The sequence below is a fragment of the Rousettus aegyptiacus genome, unplaced genomic scaffold (assembly GCF_014176215.1).
Source record: "Rousettus aegyptiacus isolate mRouAeg1 unplaced genomic scaffold, mRouAeg1.p scaffold_m13_p_1, whole genome shotgun sequence".
NCBI classification, from domain to species: Eukaryota; Metazoa; Chordata; class Mammalia; order Chiroptera; family Pteropodidae; genus Rousettus; species Rousettus aegyptiacus.
The window spans coordinates 181959535-181979073 of NW_023416284.1; the positions used below are offsets into that span (position 1 = coordinate 181959535).

Consider the following 19539-nt stretch of genomic DNA (forward strand, 5'->3'; position numbering starts at 1 on the left):
AACGATTAGAAAGAGATCTATATAACCCAAAACTTTCCACATGAAATGCTGATGTTTTGATTACCTTCATAAAAATATATGCACAAACATATTCAAGAAGAAAACTGTTATAAGATGAATTCACCTGTAGTCCTTAGCTTTCAACAAACTGAACATTTATTGAAATCTGCTAAGAAAATGTCAGGGAATAGTTTGAAGAAAATCGAATAGATGATGCAATCAAAATACCAACATAAATTGCAAAAGAATGTTCCAAGATGTTATTATCCTTTATGATTTTTTTTCTGGTAAATTAGTAAACTTGGTAAAATCAGTAAAATGATAAATTAGCAAATTATTCTGTAGCCACTGGAGATAGATGTTGGAGGTGAAGAGTATTTACATGTTTGAGCCACAGGTATGGATTGCCTGAGGCTACCATGAGTTTTAAGAAAATGACACTTCCATGCCGTAGCTCTTACTTCAATTCTTAAAACTTTACTTCACTTTTACTGGCTGACATTGACAGTCGGAAGTGGTTTAAATCAAGTCGACTTAAGAAGATCGCTTCACATTTGGAGTTTACATACAGCGTACAACGTATATGTAAACTGTCAAAATAATACTTTGATATAAAATAAATCATTCAAGCATAAAATTCTTTATGATAATACTTCGAGGTATTTTTTTTTTGTTTTAATTATTAGTTATTTGTTTGTTTGTTATCTTAGAGTGGCTCTTTTCCAGGTATTGATTTGGGTGAAGGGGAACAAGAAGAAACTATTTTAACCTTCATGTCAGTCTGCTCTTGATGGGTAATTGATGGAGCAGTACGTGTCGTCACAGTGCATGACCAGAGGCCCGGCGCCAGCGGTGAGGACCGGAGGGCGCCCGGCACAAAGGGGCGGGCTTCGGGAAGCTGGAGGGGTGGAGCATCCGCGAGGCCGAGAGAAACCTGGAGCCAGAAGAACGGAGGGCAGGACGCGGACGCGGACCGGGAGCTGAACGCGCAGGTGCCTCAGTCTCCGCGGAGGCCAGCCCCGCGCTCCGTTCCGCTCGCTCTCACCCCTAAGCCTTGCGGTGGGATGATGCCGCACGCAACACGGCTTCTCTGTAGGCCTCACGTCAAAAAAATAAAAATAAAAATAAAAATAAAAACAGACTGCAGGTTCTGTTATGTCTCCCTCCGTGGGACATCCAAAATGAGCCTCAAGAAAGAAAAATATTTAATAACATCAAATAACTCGCAATGACTCTTCCATTAAACTCCTCGCACTCAGAAACGCCTTACGATTGAATCGATATGTACAAAGGGGGATAACCCATACTTTTCTCAGTAAACTTAGACACATTTCTAGACTACGATACAGTAGGCTTTGATATTAAGAGAAGTAAGTAGGCTCCTGACCAACAATTAATCTCTAACAAATAATAAGTTTAGAACTGATCGCACATTTAGACTATATTTCTTAATAAGTTTCCTCATATAAACTGTCTCTAATCCATAAACCAATTTCAAACAGAATCCATCATGCCAGACGTTTTACCATCTTACTCTATTTATTGCACCATTTCTCATCAGAAACATTTTAGCTTTAATGCTATTCCATGGCAGAGTATCTCATTAGAGTGGCAAAGATAAAGTTCCTTTTGAGATAAAGTAATTATAGTGATTGTAAGGTAGGGGGGGAGCCACCCAGAGTTCTCAGCTGCAGCAATCTCCTGGCTTCTAACTCATTTTAAGACTAATAAACTGAGTGCAAACACAGAGATGTTAACGTTGGAGAACTCAGGTTACCTCGAGTTCGTGCTGCAGGAATTAATGATTTGTAACTTAATCAGCACGGAAGCAGTCTGGAGGTGTGAGCTTACAATGTGAGTTCAGCACTCGCTTTGATGCGTTTTTGGTAGAAAACCGTTCACCTGAACAAATGACATTAAGACTTAACGTTTCTGAAGATTTACTACGTTGCAGACACTGGACTAAGTACTCTAATGAGTTAAGTCATTTAATCTTTGCTATAACTTTAATGAGAGCCTTGGTTTCATTTTATGACAAGGAGATTGAGACAAAGAAGGCAAGCAATTTGCAAAGTCATACAGCTAATAAACACTAGAACCGGAATTTAAGCATCTACAGGAGAAAGGACCGTGGCAGCCACTATCTCCGGCTCTCTGTTCCCAGGCCGGCACTCCAACACAGGACACCGTGAGCTTTGTGTTTGCTCACCTCGCTGCTACACCCCTTCTACATTCTACTCTTATTAGAATCCATAAATATTTCCCTCATAAACGTCCGTACTGTGTTTTAAGCCCATGTCCTGTTAGAAAAACTCGTCTGTTTCTTCCTGTCACAGAAGCTCTATCATTTTCCGCAGGAGGCACCATCCACCTGGACTAGATTGTGGGCAGCCCCAGGCATGGTGGTCAGATGGGAGCGGAGGCCATCTGTGATGCAGGGGGGCACCCTTAGACTTAGTGGGTGGACGCCTGGGGGTTGGGGAGGAAGAGCCCACTTAGAACGGTGCCCAGGGACAGACTCCTCTTCATCAGCATCATAGTCTAATGAAACCCCTTCAGCCTGGGGATGACTTTTAACAGTCGTGCCATCCCTGTTGGTCTTATGTTTGTATGAATGGATGCTGGGAAACCTTTGAGAGCTGGAGCTCGGAGCCACACGTGACTACACATCTTGCTTCCCCAGTGGAAGGCTCCCTCTTCACCCCTCCACGCTATGATTTAACCACAGGGCCCACCGCAGAAGGAAACACACCCCCTGGCATTCTGCCCTTGACTTTAACAGGACCCAAGGAGAAGGGAGAAGGACGAGCTTCTTTCAGGTTCTTGCTGCTATTTCTTTTTTATATATGAATTCTGCATCTAATTTCCAGTTACTCTAAAAGCAATGTATGGTCTACACATCTTGGAAAACCTTACTTTTCTACCAACTTTTAAGAAAAAGAGGAAAAAAAAGCTGGGGATATGACTTAGCCACCATTTGTTATTCTACATTAATAAGGGAAAAAGTGATGACATTGGGTATTTTAAATTATCCGTTTTATCATACAAGAACACAATCGGACACTTATAAGCATGAGCAAAAGCAACGCCTCTTCTGTGTTCAACCCTGGGTCATTTCCTTGTGGCCCTAAGTGGATAATCCTTGCTCTGGCAACTGAAAATGTTTGCCATGTTTTTCCATTCAGCCGTTGATCTCTATTTTCCAGTGAGCTTTCACTTGTCTAACGGCTAGTTTGGTTGGTGGAAATCCTGATCAAAGGCAATTTGCAATAAAGAAGATAATTTGCTTTGGAGACAGAAAAAAAAAACCTGGAGCGCAAGCCGATTTCCAACGTGTCCTCTGGGCAGACCAAAACTTCAGACGTCAGTTTCCCTGCCCTTAACACCATGATAGATAGGCTATCCATCTTCCCTGGCAATTTCTCGTATCATGTGAAATATGAAACATTTAAACAATCAAACTTTAGTGGATTATGTATGAGAGGCGGCTCATTATTGCTGCATGAAAATCTTAAATAGTGTTGATAAAATGTGGGAATTACGAATAAATCCCCAAGACAACAACAAAAAACTAGGTTACTGTTAAGACTCATGAAAGGCATGGGGCTTGTTGCAGATTTATTTCTCCAACCAGAAAACAAAATAAAATTACACTTTAAAAAATAACCCACATGGCTAAGTAGGTTCCAATTTTTCTCCTTTGTATACAAATCTCCCTGCAGTTCAGACAAACCACACGTAACTAGTCCACCATAACTAGTCAGCCATAAAAGATCCCATTTCTTCCTTTAAAAAAAAAAATAATTTCTCCTAACCAGAGAAAATTGTAAGTTGCAGATCCTTATAAATATCAGGAAAATGAAACCGGATACTTGTCTATTCTCTACAGAGAAACCCGTCCTGTTGGCCAAGTTCAGCCCTGGCCCCATCATTGCCAAGCTGTAATTTGCAGACTAATAAGAAGTGTCACTAGTCACCTGCTCTGCAGTGACAGAATTTAAAGGTGATACAGAGTGTGTATTCGTTGTTATTAATAAACTATTGAAACGCCTGTCTACTGATTTGTCGGATGCCAGTTCTGCTGCATCTAGTAAATGTACTAAAAATCTGGATTGAATAATCTTTAAATCATCTTTGATTTAATTTAGTTTCCTTAAACTGTATGCATCTTTATGAGAGTCGTTTTTGAAATATGTGTTAAGTGTAAAGGTTGTAGTTGGATAACAGGACATTGATTACCAGATTTGTTCAGCAGACAGTTTATCCTAGAAGAAGCCAGGGCTTTGGAGAAGCAGAGGACTTTTCACTCTTGGTGCCAACAATTTGTCAACCGTGTGACTTGGGCTCATTGCGTAACCTCATGAAGTCACCTCAATAAATGTAATAATAGCAAAAAAAAACCACACTGGATAATAACATCGACTTTGCAGGTCTGTCCTGAGAATTAGAGAAAAGCATTAGCACCAGAATATAAAGGAGAAAAACAGTAAGTGCAGCAAAACAGTAAGTGCCGGAATGAGCACGATCGTGAGACACCGGCAGAACCTCCGAAGCACGCGGACCTGCTGAATGGAGGTGTGTGCGAGTTCAAGTACAGACGCCATCCATTCAACAGCCAGGCCCTGTGCGAAGTGTTGAGAGTAAACCCGGTAACCGACAAGCCACCCGATCGTAGGAAGCGTACGGGCTCTCGAAATACGGATAAAGGCACAATTGCAGAGATTTCATGATATCTGGGATAATGCACATGAAGTTTCGTCTTGTCAGGGGAGGAGATAATGAAGGGAAAGGACAGACAGCTCCAGAAAACGAGAGAGGGTTCAACTACGCACAGACCGAAAAGTAATGCAGGGGGAATAAAAGTCCGAAGTTAATGATGACACGCGGAGCAGCCCTGGGACCTGGCAAAGGCTGGGGTGGCCGTGCAATGGGGGGAGGGGGCCCGCTGGGCGGCTGAGGTCGCCCCTCGGAAGGAGGGCGGGTCCGGGTGAGAGGCCGCGGGGGCTGCCTCACAGAGCTCCCCATCAGCAGTCTGGGGGTGCGGGTGCTTCTGTGCGTGTGACAAATAATAACAACGTAACAGTAATAACACGGCATTTAGGAGTTCTACACATTGACGCTCCAGCCGCCGTTCTAAGTACCCTTCGTACATTAACTAACCCTAACAACGGATGAGACACAGGCACCGTGTCCCACGTAACGGATGGCCCCACGGCGACCTAGCTAGGAGGCAATGAACGGGGATCCCGAGCCAGGCAGTCTGGCCGCGGAGTCGCCTTTCCACGCTCACGCCGTGCGGCTTCCCGCCGAGGCCCCACCCCGGGTGCTTGCTCCACGCCAGGCCCTGCCAAGCGCCCACTCCGCCTCGCGCAGCACCTGTAGCACCCGGTTTGGTACCTCTAGCCGGAGGCTGTGGGCTGTTTGTCCTCGTTGTCTGTTTTCTCTTTTCCCTCCACAGAACATACTCTTCAATGAGGAACTGCACGTAACGTTCCGCACTTCTGGTTTCTCTTTATTAGATCAAAGTTTGGCCGCATCGAGCCCCCCCCCCCACAACGCACACTAACGACCGGCAGGAGCGGCCTCCAGTCTGTGGCCTTGGCCTCTCCCCCTGCCCGTAGTCCCCTCCGCACCCCATGCCTGCATCTGATTTAACTTTTCAATCACCTGTCTGGTCACCGGGGAGCAAGGGACCTTCCCCGTCAACACATCTGTGTGGTAAGGAGGGAGGGAAACTGTAGCCCTTACGAGTTCGGATCACACGGCACTCGAATCCCTAGCCGCTCCATAAGCTCTTATCTTCTTCATCTCTTTAAGCCTCTTTTCCCCCCAGTCTAAAACAGAGTAACTAACGGTACTTCACTCGGAGTGCTAGGAAACAACTGAATGCGGTAATCCATGGAAAGAATTAAGCTTGGCGCTCCATGATAATGGGTTATTGCTCTTCCTATGAGGGGCAATTGGAGGCTAAAACTATGAACAGGTCCCACGCGCCACCTGAAGCGACCAGGCCCGGGGACTGGGCAGGAGTGTGGGAGGAGGGGCTGCGGACTGCATTGGAAAGGTGAGCGGCAGAGGACAGACTCAAGCGGAGGAAAACGTTCCTTGGGACTTTAGGACAGCAGTCCAGTGACAGCCCCAGGAAAAGGTCCACGCTGGTGGGTCGGGACGAACCTCAGCGCCAGTCCCAGATCTGTCTTCCTGCGTGGATTTGCCTGTGCAGCCGAAATGCGGTATCACCGTGAAGTATTTCCCAGTGCTCCATTATAGCCATGCTCTGGACCACCGCCCTAATTTAGGTCCCCCGGTGTATATAAATAGTTTATTAATTAGCCTCTGCCTTCAAACTGTCACCGACTTCAATCCCAATGACACCTTTTTACAGCACTGATAAATAGTTCTAAAGGTCATTTCATGGGTCACCCCCGTGTTTGACGTATTGCCTTGGCCCCTCATCGCCTGCAAAACAAAATCCAAATTCTCCAGCCACCGCCGGGGCCTGACGTGGTAGCGGGGCACTCGCCCGCACTCGGGGCCCCGCTCCCCCACAGAGCCCTTTGAGCTTCCGTGTCTCCTTGGTCGTGCCGACCAGAATGAACTCCACGCCCCCATGTGGCCACGTCCCAGACAACCGTGACGTTATGGCTGTGAGCCAGCCGTGCCTACTTTTTGTATCGGGGTCAGTGAACCTTTTCTCTAAAGGGTCAGTATGTCACGTCCTGCAGGGGACATCCCACCTGTGTCCCCACTACTCAGCCTCGTCCTGGGGCACAGAGGACGGGCGCAGAGATGGCTGGGGCCTCGTTCCAGCCGCACTCGGTGATGGTCCTGGAATTTCAAACGTCAGATAACGCTCACAAGTCACACAATGTTATTCTTCCGACATTTCCCAAACACTTAAAAACCATCACATACACGCTTTGCTGGTGGACGGCAGGGAAACGCGCCGAGGCCACGGGGGTGGTGGCTTGCCGTTCTGTTTCACGGGCATCTTGTTCAGGACCCACAGCTTCCTTTCCACCTTTTTACTGAGGAATAACACATTTAGCCACCTAACGGGCACCGATCTTAGGGAACAGTCCAGGGAAGCTCGTCGTATGGATACAAACTTGTGACCACCACGCAGGGCCAGATCCGCCCCACTTCCGACCGCTGAGAAAGCCCCTTCGTGGCTGCTTCTGAAAGTCTAATCTCTTGGAGCCACAGAAGCAGGCTCTCTCTTCCTCTTGGTAGGCCTGGACTAAAGAAATGGGGCCGCCATAGCCCTGGGCCCCCTAAACTTTTACAGAGTAGGACATTTTCGAATGAAATATCAGACACCATTAACCGACCGTTATGACCACATAGAAGAATGTCTGTGTGAACAACGCAGGTGAGCAACACAGGTGATTAGAAACCTCACGGGCCACTCTGCAAACGCACGAGCATTTGGCTGGGCCGTCCCCGTCCACGCGAGACCTTACCTGGGCCAAGGTGAGCGTCGCTTGTCGGCAGGTGCTGCACCGCACCCTCAGCTTCCCTGGCTGCACTGTTTGGCAGGGGCCTTTGCAATAGACGTAAAAGCTGTGGTAGGCTGGTCTACCTGCTGGGAATAAAAGAGCAGAGAAAGGAGCCAATCAACGCGGAATCCGAAACCGAGACAAACTTTAGAACTGACTCCTCGAGAGCATCTTGAAACAGCAACGGGATAAACATGCCAACGACTATACAACATTTTAATTTAGAAAATTTAGTTTTATGCTACAAAGAGGGAACGTGAGTTCTTCTTGCCAACAGCCCTGTGCCTTACTCGGCCAAGAAGCAACCTGCAGCCAAGAGGCAGCCGAGCGTGTTGGTGACGCTGGGAAATTAAACGCACCCTTTGCTGCTGAAGTTTTTAAGAAGGATGGAAAGTTAGAAAACAGCGCTCCTGAATCCTAGTTCATGCTTCCGTACACGGTTTTTAAGGCTCCAGCTTTTTCCTCTTAAAATCGTATGCAGGCACATGCTAGCCCATTTCTAATGACATGGATGACATCGTTCAGTCTCTGGGTTTCTAACGAAGACTTTGCAACACCCGGTCACACACACACACACACAGGGAGACGAGAGCCTCCAGATTCGCGTGCGCAGAAATGGTGCTTTGCATTTCTTTGTGTTCTCTGCCGAAACGAATGCCATTCAAATGACACATTTTCAAAAGTAAAAGCCGAATAAAAATAGAAGGAAAAAAACAATTTAATAATTAAATATCTCTGATCATTTCTGTCGAATGTCACCACACGGGACAGTGTTATTCCGTAGATCAGGGTTAATCTTTCTAACTGGTTTCGCACTTTCACGTCTGCAGAGAACGAACTCTCTGCAGAAGCACCTCCCAGTAAAATAAATGGCTTTCTAAATGTCTAAACTCCTAAAATTACTAAATACTTCTTTTAATCCTTAACTTCCCTTGCTGAGTAGGAATTATATAAGGTTTTGGCATAAAATTTTGTTCAAAAGTTTACTATCAAGAGAACTCAGAAATGATAAATACTATTTTTGATCATTATGAGTGAAAACCTTCAACTTCCCAAATGCATTAAAATAATTAGTACAAATATAATGAGAAAACAAAGCGATTCTAAAGTCTCATGCAGATCTATTTGTTTTACTAATTTAAAAAAAGAGCCTCTGTGGACATATTGAATTGTCATTTGTTTAGACATCGTTACTAATATTATGGGTGACAGTACTTTGTGAAATGTAAAGCACAATAAAGATGTAAAATTTCATATTTTCATCATTTACTGATGATATATTTTATAATCATTGGTCTCCAGAGATGGATATTTGGCTTCCAATGTGAAAAAATAGATATATCTTTGCATTAATAAGAAACTATGGTTTTCTGATGCTTCTTTGTAACTTCAGTGTCTCGATGTGCAAAATATTCAAGTCTACGAATATCACATTGTTATTAGCAATATAATAATTACATAAAATATATTCTTAAGGTCTTATGTATATCATAAATGCAGCTGATACAACATCTGTCTATTAAAGTTAAAGAAATAGTAGTAAGTTGTGCAGTGTGATGAGCTTGGTGAAGGAGGCAGGAGCTTTTATTGTGAAAATTTTTATCATCAATATGAAGCAAATCAATTTTGCAATTTTTATAACTTACTGTGAAGGTTAAATGATAAGAAAAGGAGGAACAAAAGGGAATAGGAGAAGGCTTGCAAAGAGGAGCGAAGCTGCAAAGATTCTAACAGCGTCGAAAGAACACATTCGCCACAGCTTTCCAAAAGTGACCCGAGCATCTCAGGAAACTGCAGGGAACGAAACGGCTTCTCTCCCTTCGGGCACTAGCAATGTCTGCGGTATTGTTTCAACTGATGATGTGTCGTGGAGACTCCGGAGACTGGGGAACCCTTCCACTGCCATGTGCTGCGACCTTCGCTGAGGTCTTTGAGAAGCTGGCCAGAGGATGCCGCGTGCCGACGCTGCGCCCGGCAAGCCCACGGGATGACACGCCATCTATTACACGGCGCTTCTCAGAGCCGGCTGCGGGCGGGGGACTGACAGCCCGTCCCGGCCACGGCAAGTCTCAGGCCGTTGGCTCCACGCGGTCCAGCAGTCGGCGCTTCCGGTGCATCTCGAGAGCCTCTTCCCAGGGCGGCGTCCCCACCTCTTTGGCTCCGTGGCATCACGGGAAGTTGGCAGCTTCTCTGCGTCATGCCGAGATCTGAGCGCACAGGGCGGGGATGAGAACACACAACACCCCGGGGATCTGGCCGCATCCCCATCGGCCCGACTGAAGGTCTGAGGTACAGACTCTCGGATGTGGGACCGTAATTCCCAAGCAGACGGCGAGGCCGTCGACGAGTGACCGAAAAACTCTTCTCCAGGTATAGCTGTCTCCAGTCAAAATTGTGAATCTTCACCTTCTTACTTCTGTTTGGATCTTAAAATCCCTTTTTTCTCCTATTCTGGCCTTTCTGCCCAAAATAGTCGAGAGAGCTCGTGGTTGTGTTCAGAAAGCTCCCTCTTTCTATTATAATTCACCAATTGGGAATATTTTGCATAATTTAGTGTACCCTCTCATGTACAAATAAATCTACACACATACTACACATAGATCATTTTTGCATTGAATCATTGGTAATTAAGTTGCAAATATCACAGTACTCATCCCTAAATCCTTGAACATCCTAAAAAAAAATAAAAAAGACATCTCCCCCCCAATTAAACCAAATAGCTTTTTGAATGATTTGATTATTGCCATAGTTCTATTCATAGACTAATCAGTTCTTTAAGGACAGTGCAGTCATTTGCCAGCTGTTAAAAGGGATCGCGCCAAAGTGCCAGGGATTTTTTTAGTCAAAATATGGAAGATTCTTTAATCACAGGTGATGCTAAGCTAAGCCAAGTCCTCTCACTGCGGGACTTCACAGACTCTTCAGACAGCAAATACAGGGCATGGCACATCCAAACTTTACCTGTCCTCAGAAACTTTTCTTTTACTGAGAATTTTGTGAAACTGTATTTCTCTCGGGGGGAAAAAAAAATGGTAAAATTTTTTTTAAAAAAATCCGGAGGAAGGATTCAACCCACTATGTGGCTTATTCTACAAGGCAAACTGCTAAAGTTTATGAACTTAGCCGTATCAAACGCCTCCAAAGAGCCTGCTGACAATTAAACCCTGCCCTCTATCCCTAACTATCAACAAACTAACATGACTATCACACCCTGAGCTGAGAGGCTTAGTCTGCTAATGTAGCGATTTTGCAAAGTAAAGCATATTCATTTCCTTCTGAAGTACTGTTCCCCCTCTCTCTCTCTCTCTCTCTCTCTCTCTCTCTCTCTCTCTCTCGATAGGAGTTTAAAGCACAGCTGGTATTCAGAACCTTGGGAAGTGAGTCACTGTTCGTTCAGAGCATCCACAAGATCTCCCCATTCCCTAGCATTACAATTCCGTTGCTATCTTATTTTTCTCTCCCACTTTGTCTAGTTAACAAAGTCCTTAGTCAAGTTTCCTCTTGTCCCTAATTTGCTTTTCTTGGTCCACGAACTGCCAAAAGCATTAACGATGTTCACAACATACCGAGTAAAGCCCCTACGGAAAAAGAATATTACTTGCTTTAATTCTTGGAAGAGCCAGCATAAACTGTAGTTTCCATTTTTCTTTTTAAATAATGAGTTTGAGGCCCAAAGACACTGTTTTAATAAAACAAATGGATACAGAAGAGAAATCATTCTGATTCTGATGAAAACTTCTCACTGACCTCAGAACTTTTCATCACTGGCTGTCACAGAGAATCGAGAGTTTAATTGCCTGAGTAATTTATTTTCCGGTGGTAGGGAGATAGTGAGATTCAGCGTATTTTATATGTAGGTAAAACAGTGTTCATTATGAGCAGACGATAAAACAGCAGAAACACAACTGATGTGAAGTCGCGCTTCTCACACACAAGAACACTGAGCGGAACGACGTCCCGGGGAACCCGTGTGGCCGTGACACTGCCCCACATCGGCACGCTGCCCAGACAGCAGCCACGCGCCTGCTGAAAATCTGAAACGCGGGCACTGAGAAATCACTTTGTTCTTTTTAATTTTAAGCAATTCAAATTTACATGGCCATATGTGGGTAGCAGTGACCAAAGTAGACAGGACAGAGAGAATAACTAACACTGAGGTGTCTGGTGCCCCCCTCCCCGCCCTCGTCATAACAGAGGACATTCTCCGGTCGCAGCCTGCTAAGTGTAGCAACGTGACAACGACCTCAGGCAGAGAGAGGGGCTAAGGCGGTGTGACTCTAGGCACTGTGACGCAGGTCAGAGACGGGTGGGGACTGGGGTACTTCGCCCTGCTAGAGGCAGAACAGGGCTTTCCTCCTATTTCTTCCTCTGCACGTCCCTGTACCCTACGCCGCGTGGGGCGAGTCTCGGCGTGTGGCTGGGCAATGCTGGCTCACTCCCCGTTCCGTCCCCACTGCCATCGCCATCTCGGAAATCGACCCATACACTCGAGGTCCACTTGGAATGGCACTTCCTTTAAGAATTCTTCCCTGATTTCCCCGTAAGGATGAGATATCTCCCTAAATAAGTATGTCTAAGAGTAGGAGAGTGGTCTTAGCATGTAACCTCAGTCTTGCTTGATATCTATGAGCTGACTATGGACTAGACCCATAGCCAGACTTCTGAACCTGTGCCCTGACCCTGTGACAGGGACCTAAGGCTTCGAGAATCTTCTCCCCCAACACTTGCCAGACTTCTTGCCATTACATTTCTGCGTGGTGGTCCTTTTATAGCCTGTGTTCGATTCTGTTTGCTGGAATATAAGCCTCATGATCCAGGAGCACAGTAAATATAAACCAGATGACAGAATCAGGACCGGCTCATCTTTCCACCACCCCGTCATTCCTGGTATCGACCTGAAACTATCCCTGAATCCCAGCTTGCACAATGCGTGTCGAATGAGTCGAAGGCAGTGCCACGTGAAATCCGTCCAATGTGCACCCTCAGAGTCACCTCTTCTGCGTGACACCTTGCTTTGGATCATCAAAAGGATGAGGACCACGCCCATTCCAACCTAACGCACGTTTCTGGTAAAAGAAAACAATCTGCCTCATGTCTGTTACCTACTCGCCCCATCTTTTTCATTGTTACAACCTCCCTGTGTGTAACACTGCGCCCGGTTTCCTATGTTCCAAATTGTCAGTGCAAGTCCTTGATCTGCGTAAACACTCAGTAAACATTTGCTAAGCCAACAGATTAGCAAGCGTGAGGGCAAAATTTATATGAAATGGAATGTATCCCTTGTTACCGAATATTTAGAACGTCTTTTAGCCAAACGTGCTAAACTAACTTCACACATTCCTCAAAATATTGGCATATCGTATTAGAAATCAATAACGTTAATGCTATCTTAAGATCACACACACACAAAAAAACAACTAGTAAATAAGAGAAAAACAAAGAATACTGCTAAAAATTTGATATAGGACTATGGATAAGTAAATGTTAAGTGGGGGAAAAAAACGAATTCTGGAAATTTTCAAGTAGAACTACTCTGCAGGGGGCAGTTATTACACATAAACGCTTATTTCCAGCCTTAGCCAACGGGTCACTACAGCCCACGGAACCCAGCTACACTGTTCCATGCTTTTAACGAGCCACGGTCTTAGGTCCTGCAGAGCAACTGAGGTAATGCTGCATCATAAACAGCTCCCAGTTGTACAGCCATCTACCCACTGCATGCACTTTTAAAACATATTTAGCGATCCGTAAGGAGACGACCCCTAAGGAGACTCTACCCTCAAAGCTTATAACTTGATTCTCGGTTTTTTGTGCTAGGGTTTTTAATGAATGGATCTGCACAATAATGTCATCATCTGGTGAGGGAAAAATTGCTGATTAATGCTAATGCCTTTGCCTGTTCGTTTGTTTTTTTTTTTTATATTGTTGCTGCTGTTGTTGCCAATTTATTTTTTCATTATTCATTTTGAAAGTAATAACCCAACATCCCGTGCCAAGACAAAACTATAGAGTGAAGCGTAACTTAAGGATTAGTTCTAAATAAACAACCATGTTGAAAGTCCAACCGGGTTAGTCCAGGGGCCTATTCTTCCCAGAAACGGCCGCCGGCAGGGCAGTTATGTTGGGTGCCGGACAAGTCACACACGGCTCTTTAAAATGCTGAGCGAACGTCCGCGACTCAAACTTAGGCAGGAGAACTATCAACACAGCAGACTGTGCATGATTTCCTCCGAGCAGAACCTTCAGGGCCCGGGGCGTGTGCGCCCGGGCCAAACCCCGACTCTGCCTTGTCGCCTTCAGTAAATCATTTGACCCTCAGTGCAAAATGCGGGTGATAATAGCACCTACCTCACAGGCCATTGCGAGGATTTAAAAAAGGATTTAAAAACCTGCAGGCGAGGCACTTGGCAGTGTCTGATACACGGCGGATGTTCCATGCTTGTCGGCTACTCTCACCTGCCGTCAAACATTTACCGCTCAGGTGCCTCCCGAGCACTCACACCTGTGAGGGCCGAGCGCTCTGGCTTCTTCCGGTGGCCGCCACCCGCTCATGAACGCCGGCTCTACATAGCTATTTCCACATGAACCTAACTACGTTTTTGGAAATCTCCGAGGTAGAATTCCTTCCATAAATTGCTTCAAACTCAACCAAATCCTTTATGATGAAACATTTAATGATATTATAAAACATAAACCATGAGGGAAAAAAATCTATACATTGACTTTAAAAAGTTTACTAAAATCATGTTTCTGTCAATGAACCACTTGTATTATTATGGAAGAGATAGAGATGGATTACAGAAAAATCAGGAATGGAAACGGTAAACCATGACGTGGACATCGTCTAGCGGATAACATTTTCAAGCTGGCTAACGCACATAAAACATAAAGTATTTCCGAAGTCAGAACGGTTTGGTTTTGTGTGGCTGTGCGATGGCATTGAAGGGGACGCAAAATGGATCCCAGCATCTCGTCTCAGGGGCAGACTGGCTCACGTGAGTCCTTATTCTAAACACGGCCAAGGAAGACACTCTCTCCGAGAGGCGTCCCCAGGGAGCCGCAGGGTAGGCGGACATCCGAACATCGGTTCCTCTGGTCACAGAGCATGTACTTCCCCCTCAACCGCGTGACAGGAACCTTGACTCGGAAGGTGGCTTCACTCGGTGCCGCAGGGGACTGATTCCGCAGTCGCTAGGAAGTGGCACTCGAACACGGGTTGACAATTAGGGACCGCTGCCAGCAATCACCGGCTGCGGCGGCCGCGGCCTCGCCACCCCGTGTGCCTCCTTCAATCAGCGCTGAAGCTGTCGTGGAAATTTCCATTAGCGTTGTACAGTGCTGGCGTTCAGCAAGGACGTGCAGAGACAGCGATGATCAATTAGGAAAAATAAATCTCATTTTTAAGGGTTAGCGCATATTCTAAAATTGGATGTTATGCCAAGAAATGCTCGTCCAGGTTATGACCTTAGGGTTAATAGAATTTCTTATTTATTCTTATGGAAGTGATGCTTTGCTTGCTGTTATAAAAATAATCATAAAATCTCCTTATCTTAACTGTTTTAGGTGTTAGAGGACCCTGTTAAGTGAACGCTCAGGGGTTTGGCATCAACCCGAGAATATGGCAAGCGAGCTGGGTACCCCTCACCCCCACGATCCTCATCTTCTTTAATTTACAGTAGCCAATAGAATCAGTTTGTTATACATGTTTGATTTAAGTATAATATTCCCAATCTTCTCTACGACCATGAAATATTCCTCCCAATTCAAGTACCCTATGTTGCCTGTCCCAAAAGATAAGACAAAACGTACAACCTTAATAAATCTGATCTTTTCCAGTATCTATTTCCAAAAGTTCTTTGGTAGTAATGGAGGCTCATAAAATCTCTACTGCTTATTAAAATGCGAGAGGAATTATTCTCCTTCGGCGACACGGCGATGAGTTAGGGACGTACAGTGTCGTCGCCGTGCTGAGGGGAGAGGGATCGACTTACTGCCTGCTCCGAGTCCCGGCGGGGGAGACTGTGAATCGCGTACGCTTCCAACGTGGCTTGGCATCCCTCCGGCTGAGACACTCTTCGCTGGTGTGCCAGGACCCGGGGGTCGAGTGCCCAGCAGAAAGGCCTCCGGGTCCCAGGAGCCCCCTCTCCCCCACACTGAGGTCCCCGCGAGCATGAAGCCAGTGTCGCACCGAAGCCCCTCACCCGCGGCAGCTTCCTGCCCCTCCGTCAGACTCCGAGCTCCTAAAGGCAGGGGAACGGGGCCTGTGTGTCACCTCTGTGCCCCACCCCCACCTGACCCGGGAGAGTGCCGGCCACGTGTCCATGGTGGACGCGGATCCCACTGGGAAACCGGCGGGACGGGCGGGCTCATCTTAACGCGACGCCGTGGAGGTGCGGGAGGGTCGAGGCCCGCGTCGCAGGGACGGCGAGGTCTGTGCCGCCAGGAAGGAAAACTTCTTGCTTTTAGAACGCCACAGAATCAAAGGCCAGCACGTAGTCCTCACCGCCTCTGTGAAAGGAAAACTAAACTCAGAGGAATTTAGGAGGGGGAAAAAATTACTTACTAGCAATCGATAGGAAAGGATAAATCCATTTATAATTTCTAAGGAAATACCTAGCTTTCTGAACTTTTGTGAATCACGTCTGCCTAAAGAGTCGGCTTGGTCGGGGCGGGGGGCGGGAGACCAGTGGGGATGGAGGGCACGAGGCAGACGGCGACGAAGAACCCGGCGAGCTTCCGTCCGCCAATAAAATCCACAGCAGACACTGACGCCGATCTCCGTGTGCGTGACACGCCGCGAAGATGCGAGAACATCCTAGAACCACGAGAACCCTCCCTTCGCCAGCTCAAAATCCAGTAACGACTCTGACATGAGTGTGTTTATACCTTAAGAGGTACTCGACAAATGCGTACACAGCACGGAGGGATCCTGGTATTCTGAGAACGGCGAAGAACGTGCCCAAAGAGCGGGGTCGGAGAGACACTTCTAACACAGCCTTTGATCGTGCAGGTTCTTTGATTTCTAATTTCTGCTTTCTGTGAGGATGCAGCTGCATATTCCCCTAGTTCTGTATTCTCTCTGGGTGCATCCACTCCCACTTCTGGGGTCCCTGAGACCTCAGGGCAGGGGTTGGGGCCACGGGGGTTGGAGGTGGCATCCCTCCGTGGTCCCCGTGTGTCTCAGACCATCTTTAGCGCCCAAAGTCCGCCCAAGGCGCTCCCTTCCTCTATTCCCCTCTCCTCTCGAGCAAGAAACTTCCGGATCACTTAAAGAATCACATTCTAAAAACGCATTGGAAAACCTCCTTAAAAACAAACACAAACGGTCCTAGGTTTCGTTCACCTGCCGCAGCCCTTTCTCACTGAGGTGGGACATGACGTCCGGGGTCCCTGGGCGAGAGCCCACAGGAGCCCTGGGCAGGAGACATGTTAATACCTTCGAAGTACTGGTCTCATCTTTGGAGAACTTCTCGTTTACACATCGTGTTTTACTACCAAATAAATATATATTGTTTCCTCACAGAAATATTTTAAATTACTTACATTATCAATAATGATGGTCCTGAATACGTACTGGTTCATTCAGGTACTAACAATAATCACAAAAATAGCCTTTCATAGCTTAAATTTTTTATCATTGCCCTTCATGTTTTTTGTTTTTGTTTTTCCCCAGCCAAACTTGCAAAACTTAACCACCCTAAGCAGTAACGAAACCAAAACACTTGCAATTTCCATGCCGCGCATGTTCAGGCCTCCGCAGCCGCCTCAGGCCTGGGGCCGCTCCCTCCACAAGACGGTCCCACCACCTTCGAAGTCTGCACCCAGGGTCCAAGGTTACCCGTGTTCTCGAGGGGGCCCGGCCGCGTCCCTCCCTTAGTTGCCCGGCGCGCGGTTCGTGGGGCTTGCGTGTGTGATTAGGTTTACGGTAGCCACTTCACACGTCTGCTTCTTCTGGGGGCCACGGTTCTCTAAGAAGGCCCGTGACTATGCCGCCTTGACGTCCCCGAGCTCGGCAAACTGCCAGGGGATCGACAGCACTCATCCTAGTGACTGGCTCATAGATAAGAGGGACACACAAGACATTAAACGAGCAAAAATCGATCGCTGAAATCTTCCACTTTTCCTGAAACGTTCGGCCGCAGGGCTCTGTCGGTCCCCTGGCTGGCCCCTGATGGCCGTGGGAGCTCCATGAGTGCCGCCCCTCCCGCCGCCTCCTTCACACCTGCGGGCCAGCACCTGGGGCGTCACGGCGCCCCACCCCGGTTCCATCCGCACAGCCGCCAGCCAGAGCAGCGTCTTGAGGTGCTGAATATGTTAGAAACGCCTCAGAAAGTTATGTCCGAAGAACCTCAGCGTTATAGAGTTTTCATTCTACGGTTATAAATGAAATTCCACACCAAGAACCACAAACACAGATAAAACCTTTTCGAAGCAGCGCCAGCGTCACCGACACCCCTGTGAGGCCAGCTCCTTGGGGCTCCCTGTGCAGCCCCGACACCGGCTTCTCCCAAACCAGCCCCTCATACGGCGAACGGTTCGGTTGCTCTACCTCCCGAAGGCCACGATGCCATGGGCTGCGCCGTGGTCCGCGCGGGCCAGGCCCTCGCAGCGCGGCGGGTGCACCTGCCCGCGGAGGCGCCGCCTGGGACCTCCCCTCCCCCTCTTCGCACCTGGACCGCAGTGATTTCCTTACGGGTCAGCCCGCCTTGCTACTCTCCCGTCCCCACCGACTCTCCAAGTTGCTTTCGGATTGAACGCCCTGAGGTAAACCTGCGGTCATCTCGCTCTCCTTAAATGTCTCCACCTGAGTCAGATTCGAACATCTGTGCTGAATCAACTTAGCATCTCCACTGCCCGCCTGCGGCTGACTCCTCCGTCCTCACCGCCCCCGACTCCCCTCTGCGCTCGGGCGGACCTGAGCCCTCACGGGACACACCCTTTCCTACCTCTGTCAGAATAATTGTCTGACACTTGGGAACAAGGCAGAAACCTGTGGGCAGCAGTCCTTTCCGTATCAGACACCGCGTGGCAGAGCCGTTGGCGGTGTCGGAGTGCCGTCCACGCGGGCGGGCTGCTGAGCACCACACACACACACACACACACACATACACACGTGTGTGTGTGTGTGCGTGTATATATATACATGCATGGGGGAGCGGGGGGGGGAGCGGGAGGGAGAGGGAGGTGGGCGCCTAATGGATCGAGAGCTCTTTCAACTGGTCATAGTATCTCATTATGTCCCTTGCTTATCAATGGATTAAATCAGCCATTTTACACGTGCTCCCTTTATATTGGCTTGAGTCATGGCTTCGCCTTCTGTAAATTGACCTTAACACCTTATTTTGTCGGGGAGAAGATTGTGAAAGGCCTGGCAGGGGCTGTCTCTGCGTAAGTGTGCAGGACCCATTCACCTTTACTCCTTCCCCTAACAACATCAAAAACGCATCATTTTGCCCTGTTTCTACGTGCCCTTAATCCCTTCTCGCCCAGACATACCACCTCCTCCAGGAAGTCTTAACTGATTCCTCTATTAAATGCAAATCCTCTGCCCTAAATTCCCATTACACTTTATTTACTGTTTTCTCCAGGTACTCGAATCACCTCCTATCCCGCTGTATCCCGTAGATATTTTTATCAGCCCTGTTAGACTTCAGATTTTTAAGGGCGGAGACGTTTCACTGCAGTCTCCCCACGTCAGCGGATATGTGCACGGGGTCCACCAAACAGACGAACACTGCAGCATGAGAAAGTCTTGGCGCTGGCAAAAGATAAAATCGCAATAAACTGACCCTCGAATAAGTTAATCTCTGTGACAATATAATGAGGAATGTTCTTCCAGACCCATTAAAATGACATGCAGGTCGACAATTATTTTTGCAGTGTCGAAATTCTGAAAACGAAATGTTTCTCTGCTTCTGCTGTTTGGCAATGCCAAATGAATGTTGTCAAAAGATTAAATAGAAATTGGCTGTGAGTCTTCATTTAACTGCGTCATGGAGGGAAAGCTGCATCACGGCAGCCACGTTTGTGCCGGCATTAA

The 19539-nt window shown here is 47.2% G+C and overlaps 1 protein-coding gene across 4 annotated transcripts in view; it reads right to left on the bottom strand.

Moving 5' to 3' along the window:
- Positions 1 to 19539, bottom strand: part of PRKN (parkin RBR E3 ubiquitin protein ligase) — a 943383-nt gene that overhangs the window by 575819 nt on the left and 348025 nt on the right. For 3 of the 4 annotated variants that reach the window (XM_036218434.1, XM_036218425.1, XM_036218438.1), the window contains exon 4: positions 7464 to 7585. In XM_036218434.1, coding sequence (XP_036074327.1) covers positions 7464 to 7585 — 122 coding nt within the window. The remainder of the gene's footprint in view (positions 1 to 7463; positions 7586 to 19539) is intronic. The other variant, XM_036218431.1, reaches the window with a different exon arrangement.